This window comes from Rhinolophus sinicus, linkage group LG01 (genome assembly GCF_036562045.2).
Source record: "Rhinolophus sinicus isolate RSC01 linkage group LG01, ASM3656204v1, whole genome shotgun sequence".
NCBI classification, from domain to species: Eukaryota; Metazoa; Chordata; class Mammalia; order Chiroptera; family Rhinolophidae; genus Rhinolophus; species Rhinolophus sinicus.
This window is the reverse complement of record NC_133751.1, coordinates 59,906,407-59,930,236: the sequence shown is the minus strand read 5'-3', so window position 1 is coordinate 59,930,236 and position 23,830 is coordinate 59,906,407. Positions and strand designations below refer to the sequence as shown.

Below are 23,830 nucleotides of genomic sequence, written 5' to 3'. Positions count from 1 at the left end.
GACAATCTCTGTCTTTTGATTGTGGTATTTAGACAATTTACATTTAATGTGATTATTGATATGTTTATGTTTAAATCTATTTTTGTTATTTTTTTTCTATTTGTTTCATCTATTCTTTGTTACTTTCTCTCTTTCTTCCTTTTTGGATTAATTGAATATTTTTATGATTCCATTTTATCTCTTTTGTTAGCTTATTAGCTGTAACTCTTTATTTTGTTACTTTAATGGTTACTTTAGGGTTTATAGAATGGGTTACCAATTTATAACAGTTTACATTCAAATGGTATTATGATACCTTATATAACAGTATAAGAACCTTACAATAGTATACTTCTATTTCTCCCTTCCTGGCCTTTGTGATATTGTTGTTCCATGTTTTTCTTATATATGTGCTGTAAACCCCACACTACATAGTAATTATTTTCATTTAAACATTTATCTTTTAAAGAGATTTAAATAATAAGAAAAAATCTTATAGATTTACTCATATAGTTAGAATTTCCAATGCTTTTCATTCCTGTGTGTGGATCTGTATATCTATCTGTTAACATTTTTTGTCTTCCTGAAGGATTTCTTCTAACATTTCTTTGTCATTCAAGTCTGCTAGTGAAGAATTCTCTCAGCTTTTGTATGCCTTAAAATGTCTTTATTTCACCTTTGGTTTTGAAAATTTTTTGTGCTTTGCATAGAACTCTAGGTTGACAGTTTTTATTGGTTTTAAAAATGTTGCTTCACTGTTTTCTTGCTTGCATTGTTTCTGCTGAGCAGTCTACTGTCATCTTTATTCCTTTGTGTACAACATGTCATTTTTCCTTTGGTCACTTTTAAGATTTCCTTTTCATCCACCCCCCCCACACTCGATTTGATTTGATTTTTATGTGCCTTTATGTTTCCTCATGATTCTTGCATTGAGGGTTTGTTGAGTTTCTTGGATTTGTGGATTTATAGTTTTCATTAAGTTTGGAACCATTTTGGTCATTTTTTTCTTCAAATCTTTTTTTCCACTCCTTCCTTCCTTCAGGGATTTCAGTTAATGTATATTAGCCTGCTTAAAGTTGTCCCACAATTCACTAATGCTTCATTTTTTAAAATTCTTTTTTTTTCTCAGCATTTCATTTTGAATTCTTTCTATTGCTACATTCTCAAGTTCCATAATCGTTTCTTCTGCAATGTCTAACCTGCTGTTAATACCATCCAATATATTTTTCATCTCTAGAAGTGCAGGGTCTTTTTTTTTATGTCTTCTATTTTTCTACATAACTCTTTGAACATATGAAATAGTTATAATAACTATTTTTAATTCCCTATTTGTTAATTTTAACATCTATGTCAGTTTTGATTGATTTTTTTTCTCCTCATTAGAGGTTATATTTTCCTATTTCTTTGTATACATGCCTGGTAATTTTTGACTAGATAACACATGTGAATTTTACCTTGTTGGTTACTAAATATTTCTGCATTTCTATAATATTTTTAAGCTTTGTTTTGGGACACAGTTAAATTACTTGAAGAAAGTTTGATATTTTCAGGTCTTTGTTTTAAAATTTGTTAGGTGAGACCAGAGCAGTGCTCAGTCTAAAGCTAATTATTTACCCCGACTGAGGCAATATTCTTCTGAGCACTCTACCCCATATCTTGTGAATCATGAGGCTTCCCAGTCTGCCAGGTGGGAACAGGCACTAGCCCTGTGTGACTACCAGGTGCCATTACCTCTAAGCCTTTCAGGTGGTTCTTTCCCAGTGTCAGGTAGTTTCCTCACACACAGGTGGATTCTCTGCAGATCTGCCCCAGATTGGGTAAAGAAAGAAGGTAAAAGAGATTTATTTGTCAACTGTAAAGTATTATTCAACTGTAAGGCTTGGGGTATTACCTTGATTTGCCTGCCATTCACTAACCTCAAGATCCAGAGATAAGTCTGTACCGTCCCCTGTCCCTGCACTTCCATGTCCTTTTCTTTTAATGCTTGTGTATGTTTGCTCCTTTCTTCTCCCTGCCCATTGGTTCCAGCCATGCCAGCCAGGAAAAATAATTATCAGGAAAGGAGTTCTCTCCTGGTCATCTGGTAGTCATGTTCACCAGTCCACACTACCTCTTTTAAATCATAAGTGACTTCTCACCCTTCTCCGTCCTCATCCACAGAGCATAAAGCGAAGGTTGCCAACTCCATATTATCTAGGAAGGCAACTCTTGACACCAGAAGTGTTTTCATTCACAGCCTCTTCCACCCCTTGCCTTTCAAAAGCCCTGTATCCTCTGCTTCGGTCCAGGGACGTGAAACCATACTTGTGTTTGTTGGGATGCCTGTATTTTTATAGACAAGTTATCCTAGAATGCTCTTTTTCTTCCCTGAGGAGAAAGCAAAAAAGTAATGGGCAAAGGCTCAGTGGGAGGAATGGAAGGTAGACTTAAGGGTTGAATTATTTAGAGCAATTTACCTTATTGATATAAGGATGGGGGTTGGGGAGGGAAGAGCAGGAACTGCAGCTCAAATCTCTGACTCAGGGGCTCTGGCTACCAGAGTCCCTGCTTGAAAGTCCCAAGGACGGAGGGATTGGTATTCAGCACTCATAACCCATTTGGGGCATATTAGTTGGGAAATGTTGATAAGGGATGAAGTCCAAGGCTGAGGCTCAGAGGCTGGGAAACCAAAGAATGCCTAACAACTACTCTCAGAATTGAGATTGAACTCTGGCTCTGGGGCAGAAACTGTTGTCGATTTGGTCAGATGGGAGGCAGAAGCCTGTTGTGATGTTTGCCCCAATTTGGGGCAATGACAGACATCAGTGTATGTTTTGATAAAGCTCTAGTTGATAGTCTCTAGCACATTCCTATTTCAAGACTGTGCCAGGAAGTAGAACAAACCAAACAGGATTGAACATTGAACGTGATTTACGGTATGTAGAGTCTTGTACCAGGTATTTGATGAAGGCCAAGAATTGAATATTAGGATTGATGGGGATTGATGTGGTCTTTATTAGTTCACTAAATACTTATGGAATATTTGCTTGGTGCCATGCCCAAAGGGAAAGAGGTGAAAGACATTTTCTGCCTCTAAGTGGATGAGAAAGGCAAACATTTGCACTAGAATAGGATGGGTACCGTGGAGGGGGTCAACACAGCTCACTCTGAGGGCCCCAAAGGGCACACCTAAGCCAGCCCTGAGAGGAAAGTGGATATAAAGGTGGGCTTCCTAAAGGAAGCCTGGACTGGGTCTTAAAAGGGAAGTAAGCGTCGGTCAAGGAGACAAGTAGGGGCAGGGCATCTCAGGCAGAAGCACAGAGGCAAGATTCAGTGCAATGAGTTTCTGGGAGTGTAAGCAATTTATTTCACAGGCTGTTTGTAGGGGAGTGATGTGAGTTGAAGCTAAAGGGGAAAGGAGGTATCAGATGAAGAAAGGCCTTGCGTGCCACGCTAAGATATTTTACCCCTAAGGCAGTGGGAAGCCACTGGACAGTTTTAAATAGAAGAGAGGTGTGACTGGGTCTGAATTTTAGAAGCTCTTTCTGGTAGTGATGGGGAGGAGGCCTGGTAGCAGGTAGAGCAGGGAGCCTGGCTTTTACCGCTGACTCCATTGCCCTCCCACCTGTCGTATTGTCCCTTTCTCTCTATGAAATCTATTATCTAGCTCTTCCCTGCTTTATCCAATGTAATTCCCCGCCACTCTTCAATTTTAATCAGGTTGATTCAACTTATGCAAACATGTCGTGCTCATTCCCATCTCTGAGTCTTGTTCGTTCAGCAAACATTTAGTGAGTGCCTATTGTATACCAGTTACGGTGCCTGGTATGGAGAACCAAAGATGAATGAGACGTGAAATGTACCTTTCAGGAGCATGCAAACCAGTAGGGAGATCCCTGTGGAACACTCTGTTACTGTGAGCATGATGGTGGCTGTGGTACGGGTTAAACAAAGTACCGTGGGCCAAAAGAGAGGGAGTCCTGTCTGTGAGAAGCCCTCCGCCTTCTCTGCTAAATCCTCCCATCCTCAGGCTTCTGCCTTCACTCTGTGTAAGAGGCAGGGTGGTGTCTCTATACACTGTACACCAGTCATACCCCTCTTCTACTCATCACTGCTCAGTAGCTTCCCAAACTTGGGAATAAAACACCTTAACATGTCATGCAAGGCCCTTCTTCATCGACAGGATCGTATAATGGTTTGGAGCTTGGGCCCTGAAGCCAGACAACAAGATTTTAATCTTTGTTCTACCACTTATGAGACAGGTGACCTTGGTCAGAAATTCTTTGTGCCTCAGTTTCTTCATCTGTAAAATGGGACTGGTGGCTGTATTAACTGCGGAGGGTTATTGTGGAGATTAAATGAGTTAATATGCATATAAACCTTTAGAATGGTCCTTGGAGTGTGAAAAATATTTAATCATCTTTTGCTATTATTATTCTCAGTTTTTATTCATTTTCTTCTCAGCACCTATATCGTGTCAAGAAACGTTAACCCCTAATTATCTATATTTGTGTTGCTTGGCCCTTTTTATGTGTTGTCATAGTATTTCCCTCAAGCATGGTTTTATTCACCATTAAAGCAGCATACATTGTGTATATAGATCTGTACTCCTGAGATATCAGGAGATATCCACAGCGTTGAGTGTGTGTTAGGGTGAGCAGCCATCACAATTGGCCCAGGACTGACAGGCTTTCCGGGATGCAGGACTTCCGGTGCTAAAACCAGCAAAGTCCTGGGACAACTGGGACAAAGCTGTCCACCCGATATGCAGTGGCACTTCAGTTTTGCTTTTGTATTTATCTCTTACTGGTCCCAGACTTAACTTGATAGCAGGCTTGCTTTGGCTTTGCCACAAATTTTTATTTCTCGGCTAGAAAATACAAAGTCACAACCTCTAGGTTTCTTTGGGGTTTCCTGAGATTCCCTAAAGTTTAAAGTGGAAGATTTGAGAGGGTCCTGAAAAATCTCCCTCCCATCAGCTCTGAGTATGTTTGCTAGAAGCTGTGGGCAGCCCCATAAGAACTGTCCTTAACCTGGCCCACAGCTGCAATGGCTCCGCCTGCCTGTCATTGCTTGTCTCTCCTGGTGTTTCCATCATGACTGAGTACCTCCCTACATTTGCTTTCAGAATTGACATACCCTTATTCAACTAGTGGCAAAGTCTTTTTCTTCACACAAGGATCGTCTGTTGGTCCATGAATTCCACAGACGGAGCCAAACAATTTTGCTTCCTTTTCAGCCCCATGCCCACCCCCACCTCACCTGATTTGGGACGGTGTTTGCCTTGTGCAGTTGCTTTGCAGACAGCATGCCTTAAGGATCCTCGGGGGCGTCTCTTGGTGCCCCTTAAAGTCATGACGATTGTTTGCTGAAGCCCTCCCCATCTTCTCCAGGACAATCTAGAGGCTGCGTCGACAGACTCGGAAAGGTTCCACCCCAGGCTATTAGTTTGCTAAGGCTGCCCTAACTGGGTAGCTTAGACACGGAAACGTATTATCTCACAGTTCTGGAGGCTGCAAGTCCAAGATCAAGGTGCCAGGACGGATGGTTCTTTTGGAGGGGTGTGAGGGGGAATCTGCTCCATGCATCTCTCTTACCTTCTGGTGGTTTGCTGGCAATCTTGGTTATTCCCTGGCTTGTAGATATATCACCCAACCTCTGCCTTCATCTTCACACGGCATTCTCTGTGCATGTTTGTGTGTGTGTGTGTCTTCACATGGCGTTATTTTTGTAAAGACACCAGTCCTACTGAATTAGGGGCCCACCCGACTTCACAATGACGTGATCTTAACTAATTACAGTGACTCGGTTTCCAAATAAGGGCACATTCTCAGGTACTGGGGGATAGAACTTAACATATGAATTTAGAAGGGACACCATTCAACCCTTAATACCCAGGTCTTCAGGTGAGTCCAAAAACCTCCCAGGTGACTGGAGGCCAGGGACTTTACTTTGCTCCCTGGGCAACGTGAAGAGCCATCCAGCCATTGCTCAGAAACCCAGGTCAGTTCTCCATTCCCTTTGCCTCTGATACTGACGGTCCCTGCTCCCAGAGTCAAGTCGTCACCGGTAACCACTTGTTCACCATTCTCTAGGGCATTGTGTGACAGTAGGGATATTAAGAAATACAATGTACACCTGAGTCACTAGCTCCAAATCAGTGACTATCAGGAGATGTTTTTTAAGAGAAGCCTGCTGAGGAAAAGTTGTATCTATGGCATGTATGGAATAGCTATTATAAAGGCAGTGCCTTCCATCCCGATGAATAATACTCATAAGTTGGTTGTCTTTTAAAACATTCTAGAGAACACGATAGTGTGTTCAGCGAGGGGTTAAGGAGCGTGTGTGCGTGGATGGGCATGTCACCCAGTCGCTTACAGTAAGCAGATCCCCAGACTCCTTCCTACCCTGGCTGCAAGCAGGAAGCCTTCCCTGGGCACGCAGGGACTAGCCTGCATCCCCGCACGCACTCTGGCTGCTTCCTTCTGTGAGCTCCCGAGTCGCTGGCCCCTTCCCCTCCTAAGAGGTAGCTCTGTTCCAAAAGATAAACACTGGTAGTTACGAGGAACTTGGGCGGGGAGTCAAGCCAGTCTCCCAGTGCTTGTTTCCCTGGTGTTCTCACTAGACACCCAGCCGGTCTGTGGATGAGGTGTCCCCGACTCTGTCAGCTTACAGTCTGAGATGTGAGGGCAATGATGGATCTTTGTAAGGGTGGAGGGGTGAGGGAGTGGGTGGGGAATGGGGAGTCTCGCATGTCTCCTTGTTTCTCTCCAGGGTGCTCCACCTCTGAGAAATCCCAGGCACAAAGGAGGCACCTAGCTAGTGCCCGCTTGTGCCAAGCTGCCAAGCAGGCTGCTAGCTTGCTTCGAGGTGGGCGGGCAGGCTCCACTCAGCTCGCTGTGCCAGATCAGGGAGCTGTCAGCTCAGCCCACGCCCTGCGCTCCAGCTCCGGGCAGCCTCGCCTCCGGTGGGCTGGGGGAAGGCGCAAAGCTCGGTTCCTGACTGCATGTTGACTTTCCCTCACTGTTGTTGCCGGCAGAATACGTACACCAATGCGGACAAGCTCCTAGAAGCAGCAGAGCAGCTGGCTCAGACGGGGGAATGTGACCCCGAGGAGATTTACAAGGCAGCCCGACACCTGGAGGTGCGCATCCAAGACTTCGTGCGCCGGGTGGAGCAGCGGAAGCTTCTCCTGGACATGTCTGTCTCCTTCCACACACACACAAAAGAGGTAAGGGCCGCTGCTGGACAAGGGGCATCGGCTGGGATGATTTGTGCTGGCAGGGCTCAGGCCAGTTTCCTCGTAAAATGACCCTCTATGTATGCCCAGGGTCCTGGACGGTCTGGGGGCTGCTAGCCTCCCGAGACTGATGATATGAACACTTCGCTTCTGATAACCTGTGTGTAGGTCTCAGGCAACATGGGGCAAAGTTTCCTCCTGGTCTCTAAGAAGCAGGGGACCACAGAGGCCGATGGTTTGGGGAGTCTGCTGGTGCATTCAGTCAGCAGCTGGAGAAATTTGGGAATCCCTGGTATATAGAAATAGTCACTGTAAGAGGAAATGGAAGAGGATCAGAGATTCCCTTCCTAACCTACACCCGGTTGCTCTTGGTTGCTGTTTCCTATCAGAAATCAGAGTCCTGCACAACTTTGATCATCTTTGCTGCCAAGGAACATACAAAGTTTGCAGATATGTGTTGTTTTTATTTTTAAAAAAAAAGAAAAGAAAAGGATTGCATCTTCTCAGTGAGGTCTGCCATGGGGTGATAGTAAAGTGAGTGGGTCCTTACCTTGCCTGATGGTGGAGTGATAGCTAGTGAAGGAAGGGAGAGGTGCCCTCCACGCAGGAGGAAGTGAGCTGGGCTTACATCGGGCCCTGAAGCATCACCAAGTGGGGACAAGAGAGGGAGTACATTACATTCTTGGCAGAGCAGAGGGACCCATACAGAGAAGGAGGGCTGCAGCCCTGCAATTGTTTATCGTTTCTGATTAATGTGGGGCACTCTGAAATTAAGTGGCCAGTGAGGAAGCACATTTAGCATCTTCCATAATAATACCCTTGGCAGACGAACTCATTAGGTACAAGCAGGCGTGTGTTCCCCCAGGAATTCATTTTAATGGAGTATTAATTAAAGTTTACTGCTCAGGAAAAAAAAAAAAAATTAACCCTACTTAATTAAGTTGATTTTTGAAACTTGAAATGCATTAAGAAGCCTGGTTGTTACTACACAGGCTTTCTGACACTTTGTGGGAATGAATGCAAATCATTGCAGTGCCTCTCAGAGAAAAACCTGAAAAGATAATGTTTTCTAAACTGAGATTCTCCAGGCAGATGAAGGTCTGGCAAGCTCCCTGAGGCTGTATCTGCTTCCTCTCCTTGGGCCCCACAGAAACTGAGTGCCTGTAAAGTAAGGGGCTTAGTCTTAATCCAGGTTTTCCTGCCTGCTTGTCTGCTTGCTTGTGGCTCCCCCAATTCTTAACGATGGTCTCAGAAGCCAGAGGCATGTGTATTCTCCTTTAATTATGAGCCCGTGGGTGTTGGGATGGAGCCTGAAAACACAGGAGTCATATTCCTTGTGAGGGCTGTGGGGTGCTGGCTGAGCAGGGCGCTGCTGGGCAAGATCGGTTTCCATGGAAGTGCCGCTCCTCAAAAGACGGCAATGGGGCCGGCCCGGTGGCTCAGGCGGTTGGAGCTCCGTGCTCCTAACGTGGAAGGCTGCGGGTTCAACTCCCACATGGGCCAGTGAGCTCTCAACCACAAGATTGCTGGTTCGACTCCTGCAAGGGATGGTGGGCAGCGCCCCCTGCAACTAAGATTGAACACGGCACCTTGAGCTGAGCTGCCACTGAGCTCCCAGATGGCTCAGTTGGTTGGAGCGCGTCCTCTCAACCACAAGGTTGCCGGTTCGACTCCCGCAAGGGATGGTGGGCTGTGCCCCCTGCAACTAGCAATGGCAACTAGACCTGCTGCTGAGCTGTACCCTCCACAATTAAGACTGAAAGGACAACAACTTGACATGGAAAAGTCCCAGAAGTACACACTGTTCACCAATAAAGTCCTGTTCCCCTTCACCAATAATAAAAAAAAGAAGGTGACAATGGTTCTAGGCCCCCTTTCTAGCTACATCGCTCACCTTCTGTACATGAAACGAGGAGGCTGGGATTCTCGTCCAGATTCCGCTGCTCTAGAACCATGTGAGCTTGTGCAAATCACCATGTCCCCGGCCCTGGGTAGCCTCACCTATAAAATTGTGCAGTTGGACTTGGTAGCCCTATGACCCCTTATGGTTCTAATGTGAATTTGAGATTCCTTTCTTCTTCTCCTTTATTTGATGTTGACAATCATAATAATAAATAATAATGGCAATTAAGCCTGAAGTAATTCAGGTTACCTAGCCTAAGTTTAGTTCATTGGAAGCACTTAATGTATATTAGCTAGCTTTTTTTTTCTTTTTTGATTGGGCACCTACTACTTGCCAGACACATAGATCACCTCATGTAATCCTCATGGCAAGCCTATAACACAGGTCTTATTAAACACACTTTCAAATGGGGAACCTGAGGCTCAGAAAAGAACTTGTCTAAGGTTACAGAGCTTCTTAGTAGTGCAGCAAAGATCTTACCCATTTTCCTACATGCTGCGCTCCTGTTCTTAACTAGTACCCCACACCCTCCGGTCCTCCCTTTCCTTTTCTACCTGCTCCTCTCCTCTGCTCTTCTTCCTTCTTCTTACTCTTCTTTTTCCTTTTTATATCTTCAAACCCCAAAGCAAGGGCTTGATGGGGAGGGGAGACCTTAGCTTAGAAAGTGTTGACAGGCTTAGGGGTATGGGAGATAGGACTAGTCAGGGCTGAAGTTATTCACCACTGTTTACCCTCATATGTCTCTAACCTTGTTAAGCTTGGTGCTATTTGAACCTGAGACTTGTTTTCACACTGAGACTCAGCTTATAAAATCACATTCACATGAAATAGTACTAAGGGGAGCAGCATAATTCTGGGGGCAGATGAAGAACGGGAACTACAATGTATTTAGCACCTACTGTGTGCTACTATCTATCTAATCAATAGCCATGAGAATTGTCACTTTTTATTCCAATTTTACAGATCAGAGAAGTTAATAATCTGCCCAGGGACTTGTAGCTAGGATGTGGTAAGTGTAGGAATTGATCCCAGATCTTTCTGACTCCAAAACCCACGCATTTTCTCCTTTGCGATGTAGTCTTTCACATGAAGGCCAAAGCACAGAGACTGGGAGGGGTTTCTCCACCAGGGAATTTATTCAAACAGGAGGCTGTCAGAAAATAGCATAGTCTCTTTCCTCGGGATCCCAAAATGTTAGAGAAATTAGGAGCAGTCCTGCCTGGATGCGAATGGGTGTGTGCTTGTGAGGACCCTTCTGTTCGAGAGAGATCTGCAACTTTCAGACCACACAGATTGTGAGCGTTGTCCAGGATGGAAAGAAAAGCATCGTTCTGAGTGGCTGTCATGGAGAAGCTGTTTATCTGAGCCATCCAACAGTTTATAGCTACACGCTCCCTCTCAGTCACCTTCCCACCCCCAGTAGTCTGTCTGAGGCCCCCTTTGGGAAGAGCAGAGAATAAGACACGTGTGTATGTATGTGCACACCTATGCCATATGTACACACGCTCATTAAGTACAGCAAGATCAGGGACGTCTGGTTTCCAGGTCTAGATTTTCACAAGGCCTGCTGCATGCCTTTGGGAAAATCACTTACTCTCTATTACTTTGTGATAATTATTATGATTATTACAAAATCAAGTAGTACAATACTGACACCAATTTTTTTTCCTAGTAGAATAAACTCCCTCCCAGAGGTATCCTTAGAGCGTCTCTACAGTAAGCTTAATAAGGAACTCGAGGACTCACCTCTCGCATCATTTTTCCTTGTGATTCTTCCCCAGGGCTTCCAGCTTCCCACCTAGACTGGACTAGAGCACCGTATGCGTACCTCCATCAGTGGTGCTAGGGTCCCACTGAGCTCACTGGCTCTGCTTCATTGAATTCCAAAGACTCCTATGTAGAGTACACATGTGGGTTTAGATGTGTAGATATAGATTCTACTGTACGTTTCTGTCACTATGTCGGATACATAGAGATGCTGAATAAATATAGAACAGGTTTACTTGAGAATGGGAAGCCAGTCATTTCTTTTAAAAAAAGAAAAAAGCGGGGGAGAGGGAAAAGCCCATTCAGTCACATCTTTCATCTACTCCAGTTTCTTCACTTGAGCTCTATAGGCGATCTGCATAGAAGGGGTGCGGGTGGGGGAATCTGAAGTGCTGTGGGAGCTTTCCTCCAGGATCTGAATAGCAGGCAGAAATGAACTAAGGAGGCAGAAGTGAGCATCGTTGGATGCTCTCATGAAGGAGAGCTCCTGTGGTTTAATCTTTCCGTGTTCTGTTCAATACCTCTCAAGACACACCATCCCTCAAACCGTGGTAAGTGTGGGTCCTATTTGATCCTGGGCCTCGTAACTCTTGACTCCTTTCTCTTGACTCTATCAGCAAACTTCTGGGTTTTAGCTCAAGGCAAGTTGTGTAGCCAAGTCTTTAAGTCTGTTAGGGAATTTTGAGTTGCTATGGTTATTTTTTCCTCTCACAGTAAATAGAGTGGGTGGAAGGATGATCTTCTGCTCAGTTTTACCAAAGTGGCTTTGGGTGGCATTGGGGCTACGGGAAAATATTGTCATACGTAGATCCTTCTTGCCTAGTTATGGTTAACGCCTTCCTTCTTTCCTCCTTTCTTTTCTTTCTTCTTTTCTACCTACCTACAATTATTTGCTAACTTTTTGCATCATTGCCAATGGGTAATAGCATGTCATTCATTGTAGGATGTAATTTTGAAGGAATTACAACCCCCTTTCTAAGAGATTTCTGAGCAGGAACTGAATATCCTTCTTTATAAATGATTTAACCTAGACTTCCTATGACTCCCCAGGCTGAAGTTCATAATTTAACGTTTGCCTGCTTCCTACATCAAAAGATTTACTCTAATTAGGATCAAAGTGGAAACAGAAGGAAGATATGAAAAAAAATATCCTCCAGGCTCATTTATTCTGGAGATCGTAGAGTCTACGTAATCCTGTTGGCCCTGCTCTGTGAATTCTTGGCAACCATAGGAGTCTGGATGGAGGGTTAAAACCTTCTAACCATTTCATTGCAGTGTTATTCATAATCTTGAGTAATTAGAAATCATCTAAGTTTTCCATGTTGGGTGATTCATTAAACAAACCACAGTGCGTGTATATAGTGAAATACTATACAGTCATTATAAATCACATTGCCAAATATCATTAATTGGCATGAGAAAGGGCTTGTAATATAATACATCAAAAACTATATCGAGCATGACCACAGTTTTGATCATATGCATAGAAGAAAGACTAGAAAAAAATATACAACGAAGTTAAGAATGTTATGGGTGATTTAATTTTCCTTTGCATTTGTTTTGGTTTGTTTTATACATCTTCCTCAGGAACAATCCCGATAAGTGTTATTTTACCAAAATAAAACTTTTCATGCCTACTTAGAAGAGATACGTAATGAAGAAAGGTGACAAGCGTGTGCTTGGGACCATCTTATAGATTCAGAGCCTCTACGATTAGTACATACTGTGCTGAACTTTCAAATGTCTTCTCTCTTCCTGGAGACAAGAAGGCAGCTGGCTGTTTGCTGGTCTGGAGAGCGAGGGACAAGGTAGGGAGAAGCATTTACCCAAGTCCTCACATTCTTTGTCCAGCGAAAATACATTTGTATAAGTGTCATCTGCACTGCAGAGATTGTCCCGACACAGTTCTCTTTCTTTGCTGTGTTTCCATGGAAATGCTGTAACTGCTGGGCTTTCAAAATATCCATTTTTAGATATTTTTGTAGTAATAATATGAGAGTCAAATTAACTAAGGAATGTGGCCAAGATAATCACCTCAGCCCTTTATTAGACAGCTTAATTCAATGCCCATTTTCTAACCTTGCGAAATCCTTCTTCCAAGCTATTTCCTGCTCAAAGCAGTTCACACGCGCGCGTGCGCGCACACACACACATACACACAAACACAAACACACACACACCCCAGACACTCACATGTACACATGCTCCTCTACCTACCCACTGTAGAACCAAAACTAAATGTCTTCGGAAGGAATAATAGCCTCAAGAGCAAAATGACTTCATCTTCTGCTTCAATTGCCCAACTGTCACGGTGTTTATTTAAGAAAGAAAAGCGGGTAGTGAATACCAAATCAAACAACGATCTCTTCAACTTGTGGAACTGGTGCTCCTTTCGACATCTCTAGGAGTCACGCACCTGTATCAGTGCAGTGGCAGCCAGAGCTGTGCAAATGGAACAGCCAAACAGCAGGAGAAAGTGATGGAGTCAAATTACCTCTTTTCCTAATCACTCATCCTTAAGCGTCATTATTTCTATAAACCGCCTGGTTTCTCCCTTCCTTGTTCCCTCTTTCCCCTTCCTGCCTTTTTCCGTTGCCATTTTCTCAGGCTGTCCCACTAAGCAAGCAGGATAGGGTCTGTGGGCTGGCCTCTCCTGAATTCACTGGTTTCACTGTTAAAGCAAACCTTATGTAGGGCACGGAAAGAAAGACTCCATTAACTCCACCCCTGCCAAGGTTCTGGAAATTCTCAAATTAGGCCCATTCTTTTTGGATGGAGGTGTTTTGGGCCCCAACTGTATGTGCCCTCTGAAAGAAAGACCCCATAAAGCATATCAGCGTGGACTATTATGAATGGACTTTGTGAACACATAAAGTACAGCAGCATTGCCAAGCAGAGAGCAGAACCCTGCAAGAATGGGTCTCAGTGCAGGTGCATTGGATCAAGAAGACGGGGTCTGGAAATGGCTGAAACATGAGATTCTTTCTGGGGAGCCGGTGGGTTGATGGAGAAGGTGCAGTGCTAACGTGTTAGATACCAGAAAAGCAAAAGGTAAAGAGGATTACCGGAAGGGGAGAGAAACCAAAATGAAGAACAGTAGGGGGGAAACAAACAAACAAACAAAAACAAAAACATGATAGCTTCTACCAAACTCCCTCACTCACTCCATAATTTTCCCTAATTCCAGCAATCATTGGCATATAGTAGTTTGAAGTAGATCATTCTGACTGGGTCTATTGGCTGCCTGGTGTAGTAAATTAGTAATAGAAGTGGCTCTCTGATGTGGATTCTTTTCAAAGCAAGCTAGCATGCTCTCCAGGGATAAGTCAGATGGACACATATACAGAAGGAGATCCACAGGACATTCAGATAGTAGGAAAATTACAGCCTAAGAAATGGAATATTGAGCCTTCCTCATAATTTTGTGACACTGAGGTTTCTTTCTGTCCACTTTATGCCTCAGAGCCTGCAATTTAAGCTTGCTGCCACCAGGGAGTGACTGTCCATGTGGACTCATGAATTTCAAGTGGGTTGCCACTCAAGCTTTCCAGGTTGTAAATGTCTTCACTTGGTACCGCAGTGATCCTTGAGTTGGAGCTGTACTCTCGGGACTTTGGATGTCCTGATGTCAAAGCTGTGACTGCAGTTGGTCAGTGTAGAGAGGTTATTTCTGTTACTGCCTCTTCACGTCAGCTTTGAAGAGAAACTGGCATGTTAGAGCTGGAAGAGATTTTAGAGACAAGCTAGAGAACCCACACATGCAAGTGTGTACACACACACACACACACACACACACACACACACACTTCATTTTAAATGTGAAGTAACTGAAATAAAGTCGTTTTCCCCTGGTTACAGAACTAGCCAGACAAGGGCAGAATCAAGAATTATCCTCAGTAAACATCAATTCCATTTAAGAGATCCTTTCCCTCTGGACGTTTAGTTTTGTTTTGTTTTGTTCATAGAAGGGAGAATAGAAAAAGATGTCACTAACCTGTTGTCTCTGGTGCTGTAATGTCCTTCCCTATCCTGGAGTCAAATTTCTTCAATCACTAGCAATTTTGACATTTTATTAATATCTTCTTGAAGGAGGACTTTTCTTATCAGGCTGCTAAACACGCCATCAAGCTGCATCTAGTGTATGCTTGATTGTTTATCTCTTACTGTGCTTCCCTTTATGAATATAAAATTAATATAAAACCTGGTATATTATATTATATTACATTACATTATATTATATTATATTATATTATATTATATTATATTATATTACATTACATTATATTATATTATACAGGGTCTTATAGTAAAATACGACTGGGTCTCATATTAATTTTTGCTCCAAAGGACGCATTAGAGCTGATGGTCCGGCTAGATCTTATTTTCAGGGAAACACGGTAGCTGATTTTCCTCAGAGTAGGTTTTTAACTCTACCTTAGACAAGAGTTTCATTATAATGTAGTAGAATATATAAACAGAAATCTGAAAAACCAGTGTCGCTTCATTAATCAAATAATATTTGCGGGGAGGACACATTTTCTAATGATACTGACCTCAGATGTCCCTAGTCTTTCCGTCTTTTCCCTTGTGGCATTGACACCCTCTTTTTTGTTGTTTTTTGGCAATTTTTGTCTTTGTCCCTACAATTTAGTTGCATGTCCATGAGGAGGAGGAAGTGTCATGAGTCATGGTGATTTCCTCAGAAAGGAATGATGCTTTCTTTTCTAGACATACACCAGAGGTGTTCAGTGTTTATTAAGGAGCAGGGGAAGAAGACCTCCAAGGCATGAAGCCGTTAATATAGCTCACGGGTGGTACTGAGAGCAAAACTGTCTTAAATAAAATAGACTCCTCAAGATACCTATAAGCCTCTCTCTTAGGTCTCATTCCTGTGACAGGGGCAGCCTTCTCCTAATCAGTCTTCTGCCTCGATGCCTGTTCTTCATTGAGACATCAAGTTTCTTTTTTCTTTCTTAAACAATCTGCTCCATGTCCATGGTTTTCATCTCTTTATCTTTACATCTCCCTTTCTTTCTTTTTCTTTTTTCTTTTTAGAAGTATCTGAACTTTCTTGTCTCTAGGCTTTCCTTAGACATCCCAGGACAAAGCAACAAAAACAAGAGGCCCAGCTCAACCTAGCAGATTGAAGGACCAAATTCAATGTTGAGCGTTTACCAATTCCAAAATGAAGACGTATTTCAAACTTTCTCTCTGCCTTCCAGTGGGAACTGGAGAGGGCTTGTATCAAAAATATTTCTTAAATGTAATATCTAGCACTTATATATCACTTACTATATGCCAGGCACTGTTTCCAAGTGAGATATAGATATGGATATATGTCACTTGTTCTTGTGTGTATACACACAGACATACATACACATATATATCAACTTAGTAATCTTTCCAGCTCTGTGGGGGTAAGGAAAACTGAGGTACAGAGATAGTAGGTTACTTACCCAGGGTTATATAGTTAATACACGCCAAAACTGGGGTTTGAAACTTTTAATCACTATGCATATTGCCTCTATATACAATACTTTTTCAGAGAATCCGTTATCTCTTACCCAAGGACTTTAGCACACTTCGAAAATGGGTTTTTTCATTATGCAAAATGGCAGCCAGAAAGTATGAAGTAACACTAAGCTATAGTGACCAACTTCCTGGTTTCATTCTGGTTTGAAATAAGTACATTTCTACTTGTAGGAATATATATCCCAGTTTATATGGTCTGGAAAACTTGTTTTGTGTTTTTATAACAAAAAGCTTATTTATAAGGAAAATAAACTGAACTAATTACAACCAGATTGCAAACTGTTAAATGACAGGGACACCGAATAATAATAATTTGGTTATAGCTATCATCACAATGCTATAGGCTTATTAATAATGCAATATATTTATTTAAAGCATTAATAATAAGTAAATCATTAACTCCTCATAATCTTTAAAATGAGCAGGGCAGTTCTTATTCTTCCCATTTTGTAGATTAAGAAACTGAGGCTCAGAGAGCTTCTCCCTTATCTAAGAAGGAAATTCTTCATACCTCCTTATTCTGTGCCTCCAGAGCTTATTAATCTTGTTAACTCAACCTTTTCTGCCACGTCTATATATATAGCCTCCCCTGTCTAAAGAACAAATGATAACTTGTCCAAAATCTGAAACCTGTTTTTTGTCTCTGTTGTTTTTTTTCTCACCATTAAAAGGCCATAGCCTGATTTACCATACTAAGAACCAACTAGATAAAATAATATTCTCGAGGTGGATATTTATCCATGTTCTTAGCTTACAGAATGTTAGAACCAGAAGGTAGCTAACCGTTTTATTTTATGCTTTCCCCAACCTCTTTTACACAAAAGCACGGTGAGCAAAGGCACCACAAGTTATAGGAGGAGCAGGGGCCAAAATCCATATCTGCCTATTAGTTTTGTCTATTAGTTTTTTCTCTCTACTGGCTTTTTTCCTGGTAGAGCCCTGAGCTTATCTTTCCTGACAGCCAGGTGAAGATGCCTTCTCTCTAAGCAAACAGAGACTCTTCCTTCCCTCCATCGTTTATGAAAGTGTTCAGTGTGGGATTTAGAAGTGGAGCACTGTGGCCCCTGGAGACCTACTTTTCAGTATGAGGAAGAGCTATCAATAAATGAGTTTTCAGTAATTCAGTTCAACTCCTCATCATTTCCAGTGCTTATTCAATTCAAAACACTGTACTTGGCTATTTTAAAGTTGTCTGACTAATAATATCATCCTGACCACATTTCATCACTTCAAATATCATGGGGGAGATGTCTCATGCTTATACTGAAATTAAGATAAGCTGCATCTTTAGCATTCAACTTTCTAACCAAGCTAGCGATCCTGCAAAGAACAAAATGATTTAACATAAAATGCATTTTCTTAATTCATCTTCCTCTGGTTCTTATGGAGCATCACATTCTTTTATACATATTTGTAAAATGATGATACATTTCTAGGAATCGACCCCTAGCTTCCTGGAGGAAGTGTGTAGAGCCCTCCCTTTTCTCCTTTCTGAAAGATGAGATAATATTTGTTTATCACAGTCTCCTGTTCTGCCCAGTCCCCCAAGCTTCCCTGCACTACAGAGAAGTCAGGTCAAAGGTGGCTGCGTCCTTAGGGGATGCCACCACTGATGGAGTAAACTTAGCTGAGACGGGTGATGAATATAAATATAGAAGCACTACCTGCCCACACAGGTGTGCTGAGGAGGAGAGTCTGGCATTGCACTGACTGACTGGTGCAGTATCGGGTGACCCCAGTTGGACTTTCTTGCCCTTGCCCCAGACCTGGCCTCTCCCGTCTGCCCTGAGTGGAGTCTCTGCTCTCTCCCCACAGTTGTGGACATGGATGGAAGACCTTCAGAAGGAGATGCTGGAGGATGTCTGTGCCGACTCCGTGGACGCAGTCCAGGAACTGATAAAGCAGTTCCAGCAGCAGCAGACGGCCACTCTGGACGCCACGCTCAATGTCATCAAGGAAGGGGAAGACCTTATCCAGCAGCTCAGGTCAGCGCCTCCCTCCCTGGGGGAGCCCAGCGAGGCCAGGTCAGCATGGGCAGTGCTTTCCAGTGGGAAATGCCCCGGACTAGACGCGAGATAAGTCATGTCCCGGTCTTGGCTCAGCCACAGCCAGCTCTGTGGTCTTGTGTGAGCTTCAGTGTCTCCATCTGACACGTATAAAAATGCCTGCACTGTGTTCAACTTGAGTTTAAAATGAAATAGTGCACAGAACAGCTATGATGTTCCAAAGCTTTAGTTACCAGTCACAGTATGAATCAGCAATCAGTAAGTAACATAATGATCACAAAAATTAACATTCAACAGAAAATAAACAACATCTTATTAAGAAATATAGCAAATGCCGTCATGTGGAGAAATGGCCGCTGTGGAGTACAGTGTTCTTTAACATCTGATCTCAGGCTGAACTCTGAACTCCAGTGCCCCAGTTCACAAAATGGGACCAAAAACGGCTGGTTTTGGCCCCATAGGAATGTAGAAAGTGTGTGATGTCCCACTTTGTTCTTTATCACCCACTCATGACCTTCCCACCATTCCTTGCTGCCAGCAAATAAAAATCCTTCTGTATCAACCTAAAGAACCATAACTAAGAAAGAAAATCCTGACAGTCACTTAGAATCATCCACACCAGGGCCTCCTTTCTTTTGGCATCAGTATCAAGTTTCCGTTTCCTGTCAAGGGTGCCAGCTCCTCAGATAAAGTGTCAGTGAGTCCTTGATCGAGCCCTGGGCAACCAGCTGTGTGCCCAGGTGCTGCATAAATAGGATTTGATGGTGCTAATGATGCTGCCTGGGGGGGCTGGTTTCTATCCCCAAATCACTGAGTGCTGGGACCTCTGCCAACCCAGGACAGAAATAATCTCATCAACAAGTCCCAGGCCAGCCCTGGGGCCTAGAGGAATTGCTGCAATTGAGAGGGCTTTCCCTGCCATACCAGTTGTCCAATTAAATAAACAATGAGAACTTACCTTTCAATGGCCCTGGCATGTGTTTCTGTTGGAAACTCATTATTTCTATTCTAAATGTGCACATGAGATATTCTGAGTCCTCGTGTTGCATTCTAATAAGACAGCCTCTTTCCCTTCATCCCCTAATTCGTCTTCATGAAAGTATAATACATGACAGTTTTGTCTGCTTACCTAGGAACCTCCACTGTTAATTTGTTTCTGAAGAAAATTCCAAATAGTGGGCAGTGACTTAACCTGTCTGGGTCTCAGCTGGTTCGTCTGTGTAATTAAGGGGCTTACGCTCCGCGCTCTGTCAGCTCTAGAATCTTGGGATGGCTTTGTGTTTTCTCTCCAATTGCTTTGCACAAGCTTTGCTGGCTTCACTCTCTGGGGCTCGTCTATGGAGGTGCCACTTGCTCTTAACAATGGCCAACCTTGCACCGTGTCTGAGAGAGAAGGCAATGCTGTGGCTGATACCTGTTCCACAAGTTTAAGTTCCATGGATTTCAGAGAGGACCATAGGTGTGTGACCGAGACCCACTGGTAACCAGTTATTCCTCCACTAGCCTGACTCCTGCCTGGACTCTCGTCCCTGATGTCAAGGCCAGTCAAAGAGAAAAGAAGTAAATGGTGCCTAGTGGATCTTGGCAGGCTGCCTCCCACACACCAGGGCATATCTTCTGTAGGTCTCCACTTGTCTAGGTCTGGCACTCATCACTGAAGTCCCTAAGGTGGTTTCCCGTCATCTCTGTGATTCCTAGTGAGTGTGACACTGGCACGGGTGCTGTGCCAAATGGTCAGAAGGTATTCTCTTCCTTCGGGAAGCCGTGTGACGCAGAGCGACTGAGAGAGCAGTCAGGAAGAACCATCATGTCCTCCCAACAGCAAAGTTCTCACCAAATGCACAATGCGTACTACTGAGTACATCTCTTACGTGCCTTTCGTGATTGGGGTGTCCATGCCGTGCTGGGCTTTCATGACCAAACAGAATATAGAATTGGGAGTTCTCTGAATGATGGAAGAAGAGATTTTTGACAAACTGGCTTTGTGTTCCCTTCAGAAACACAGTGTGAGCTCAGATACCATTGCTTCTGAGACCAGCTAGAAGGATTGGTTATCAGAAAGCTGGCTGGTGAGAGGATTCAGACACTCCTGATTTTCCCCTTGTCTTCTGACTTCTTCAATTGTATAAGAAAGCAAGATGTCACAAGATATTGAATGTGCCCATTTATTTCAAGTTTCAGGGCTCCAGCTTACTCGAGGCCCTATAGATGTAAACTTCTTACCCTCCAGTTTTCCTATTATAATGATCTCTTTGGAGGTCTCACCTCCACCTCACTTCTCTGAGCAGGTCAATATATTTATCTCTTGGTTCCCCTCTACAAAATGTCACCTCCCCTTATACTTTTGCGTAGACTCTCCCTGCTCGGAAAGTGCACCCTTCCCATCTACTCGTCTGGGTTCATCCTGTTCTTCTAACACCCAAATCAGAACTCATCCTCCCTGAAACCTTGTTGTTGCCTCCTGTGTCCTATCCTGTACCCTCCCCAGTCGGGCCTGTGCCCCCGTCAAGCCCTTGATACTTTACTTGTGTCCTTTCAGGATTCATAGGCATTCCTACAACACGTTCCTGGTCACCGAGCACGTTCACACACACCCTCTTACTTAACAGCAAACCATGAAGTGAGCAGGGCAGGGATTATGAAGTCCACCTTACAGGAGGCCACTGGGGCTCGGGGAGGTGACTTCCCAAGGCCACTAGCCCACGTATGTCAGAGTGGGGACTGACTCCAGACTTGCAGCCTCCAGGTCTCATGCTTCTCTAGCTATAGCTTGAAGCCCGTGTAATAACCAGCCTGTCACTTTGGCATCGCATTATAAAGTGGATGAATGACTTTGGCAGCATGATCTCATTTTATTTTCATATCAATCCTGTGAAATAAAACTAGGAAGGGTTTTTTGAATTATGTCTTTAATTTGTCTACGCTTACACATAGTGTTTAATGTGTCTAGTCTTGTGTGTGCGTGTGTGTGTATTCAAGCCACACATATTAGACTACGTATATGTATGAACCATTCCATTTCTCTACTATCGTATGCTGTGTAGAGCCCTTTCCCGTGCATTATTTCATTTGATCCTTTCCACAATTCTGTCTGAGGAATAGGAGAGCAGCTCGTCTCGGAGCTACTGTGTTGTGAACCCCAAAGAGGATACGTGTATCTTTGGTTCACTGCCTCAGCAGATAGTGCCAGGCTCCCAGGAGGAGCTTGACACACGGCTGTCGATTGAATGGCTCGACTGATTGACATCCACCTGGCTCAGGCGAGGAGGGCCCCTGCTCTTCCATCACTGTTAACATGGCAGGCCCCTCCCCTCTTTTCTTCCACTCTGCCACAGGGACTCGGCTGTGTCCAACAACAAGACGCCCCACAGTAGCTCCATCAGCCACATCGAGTCGGTCCTGCAGCAGCTTGACGATGCCCAGGTTCAGATGGAGGAGCTGTTCCACGAGCGGAAGATCAAGCTGGACATCTTCCTGCAGCTGCGCATCTTTGAGCAGTACACCATTGAGGTAGAGGGGGCGGAGGAGGGTGGGGGGGGCTGGGGGTCTGGAGAGCGGCCAAGGGGGCGCCCCAAGGAAGGGAGTGTCGCAGTAGCCTGAGGGGATCCCAAGGCATCATGCAGCAAGGATTCATCTTTAGAAATCACAAATTCACATTGCACCTTGTGAGAGCCCTCCATCCCTCCCACCCCACTGCCGAGCAGAGCTCCTGTTTCACGGTCTGTCTGGGGCTGACTTCATTGACAAGGGTTTTGTTGGTGTGCTTTGGACTCTTGGTACTTTGGGTCCTGAGAGACCGTGGAATTGGCTGTTCGGGGATTGGGAGAGAGTCCGTGAATCCTACAGCTTCGTGAGCAAGTAGGTGTTAAAATTAGGAGGTCTCCTCAGCTGAGGACTATAGATCAGGGATTATTAGGTTAGTGCAAAAGTTAAGTGTGGTTTTTGCAATTATTTTTAACCTTTTTGTTAGGCACGCCCGAAGAATGAGTCGCAGGAGACCAAGATCAGTCTATTCGAACTTATTTGGGGAGTTTGAGCTGCGGGAGGTCAGGTTAGAGTAGAGGGAAAAGATCAAAACCTGCTGAGCAAAGAGGGGTATTGAGTTTTATAGGAGGGGGGTAAACAAGGCTGTTCCCCCTTCAACGCTTCAGGGGGTTTTCTGCGACAAAGGGTTTCACAAAGGGCCTTACCAAGCCCTCCAGCTCCACACCCTGGCCCCAGGCCGCTGATCACAGGTCCCTAGGAGGTAAAGCAAGACAGGATCAAGACAAGATGGATATAAGATAAGGTTTCTGCTCCTGGCCTAAAGGTGGCTTAACACTGACACTGCAATTCCTTTCGCACCGACCTAATACATGACATCACACAGCCGCCCACACAGGAAGTCAGGAGCCCCAGAAGGAAGACTTGTGCCCTCAGTTTGCTTTCTGCTTATTAAGAAAATAAGTCTGTGCTAAAGCCATCATCTCATAGACTCCTCAGTTCATTCTGAAAAGGTCAGAATTGGGCTTCTGATCTATTTATGTCCCCTTTGTAATACCTACTATTATATAATAACGTCTGCCCCAAATAAGATCCACCTTTGATTATGTTTTGCTTTGAAACAGGCCAGCAGGGTTTGACACCTAGGCCCTTTGGCCTTTTCAAGGAGGGCAAAGGGTTAAGTTAAAGGCATGGACTTCTCTTTGCACCCAGCTGGCCTGGTATGAGGGAAATCCAGTTCTCCAGCCACCATATTTTTAAACTTTGTTTTGCATTCCAACCATCTCCTCCGAGCTGGGGCTTCTGGGACTGACTCCCCAGCAGTATCTGTGGAAAATTCCATGGAACTGGTTCAGAAGGAAAATGACTTTTTTTCTTTTTTTTTTTTTCTTTTTATGTTGAAAGCTCCAATATCCCAATCCCACGCAGGACCAGAAAACTATCCTGGCAACAGCTGCCCTTGTTTTCAATCCTGAGACCAAACATATTCATATTTAGAATCAGATGTAAAAGAAAAGCAGTCCTTTCTGTCCCTTACTCTTTAGGGTCTTTCTGTTCTCATAAACACACCTCTACCTGCCTCCCGGGAAGCTACCGCAGTTTCTTGCTTAAAGATTTCATGTCCTAAAAGGTGCTTTCTGGACAGGCTGTGGGACAAAGGAAAAGATTTAAGTCCTTAAATCTAGATCTTGATTATCCTTCCAACTTATTCTATAACTTTGGGTGCATTTATTTATAATTTATGAGTATTTTGAATCTACACTCATAAGGATTCCAGGTGTCAAGGAGCATTAAACATATATTGAAAGAAGAGTTAAAATGCCAGTGGAAAAGCCGAGATATTGGCATGGCAGCAAAGAGTGAATGTGGTGAACTTCATAAAGGTGGGGCAACACAGGCAACAGAGGAAAGAAGGGGTGTGAGTTATTATTCTTTGGTAAT

General features: G+C 43.8%; 1 protein-coding gene across 26 annotated transcripts in view; it reads left to right on the top strand.

Moving 5' to 3' along the window:
• KALRN (kalirin RhoGEF kinase) overlaps positions 1–23,830 on the top strand; it is a 617,732-nt gene that overhangs the window by 311,728 nt on the left and 282,174 nt on the right. For 15 of the 26 annotated variants that reach the window (XM_019738949.2, XM_019738957.2, XM_019738947.2 and 12 more), the window contains exons 11-13: positions 6,998–7,189; positions 18,216–18,424; positions 21,742–21,916. In XM_019738949.2, coding sequence (XP_019594508.2) covers positions 6,998–7,189; positions 18,216–18,424; positions 21,742–21,916 — 576 coding nt within the window. Of the gene's footprint in view, positions 1–6,745; positions 7,190–18,215; positions 18,425–21,741; positions 21,917–23,830 lie in introns of those variants that run through there. The other 11 variants (XM_019738972.2, XM_019738955.2, XM_019738953.2 and 8 more) reach the window with 4 other exon arrangements.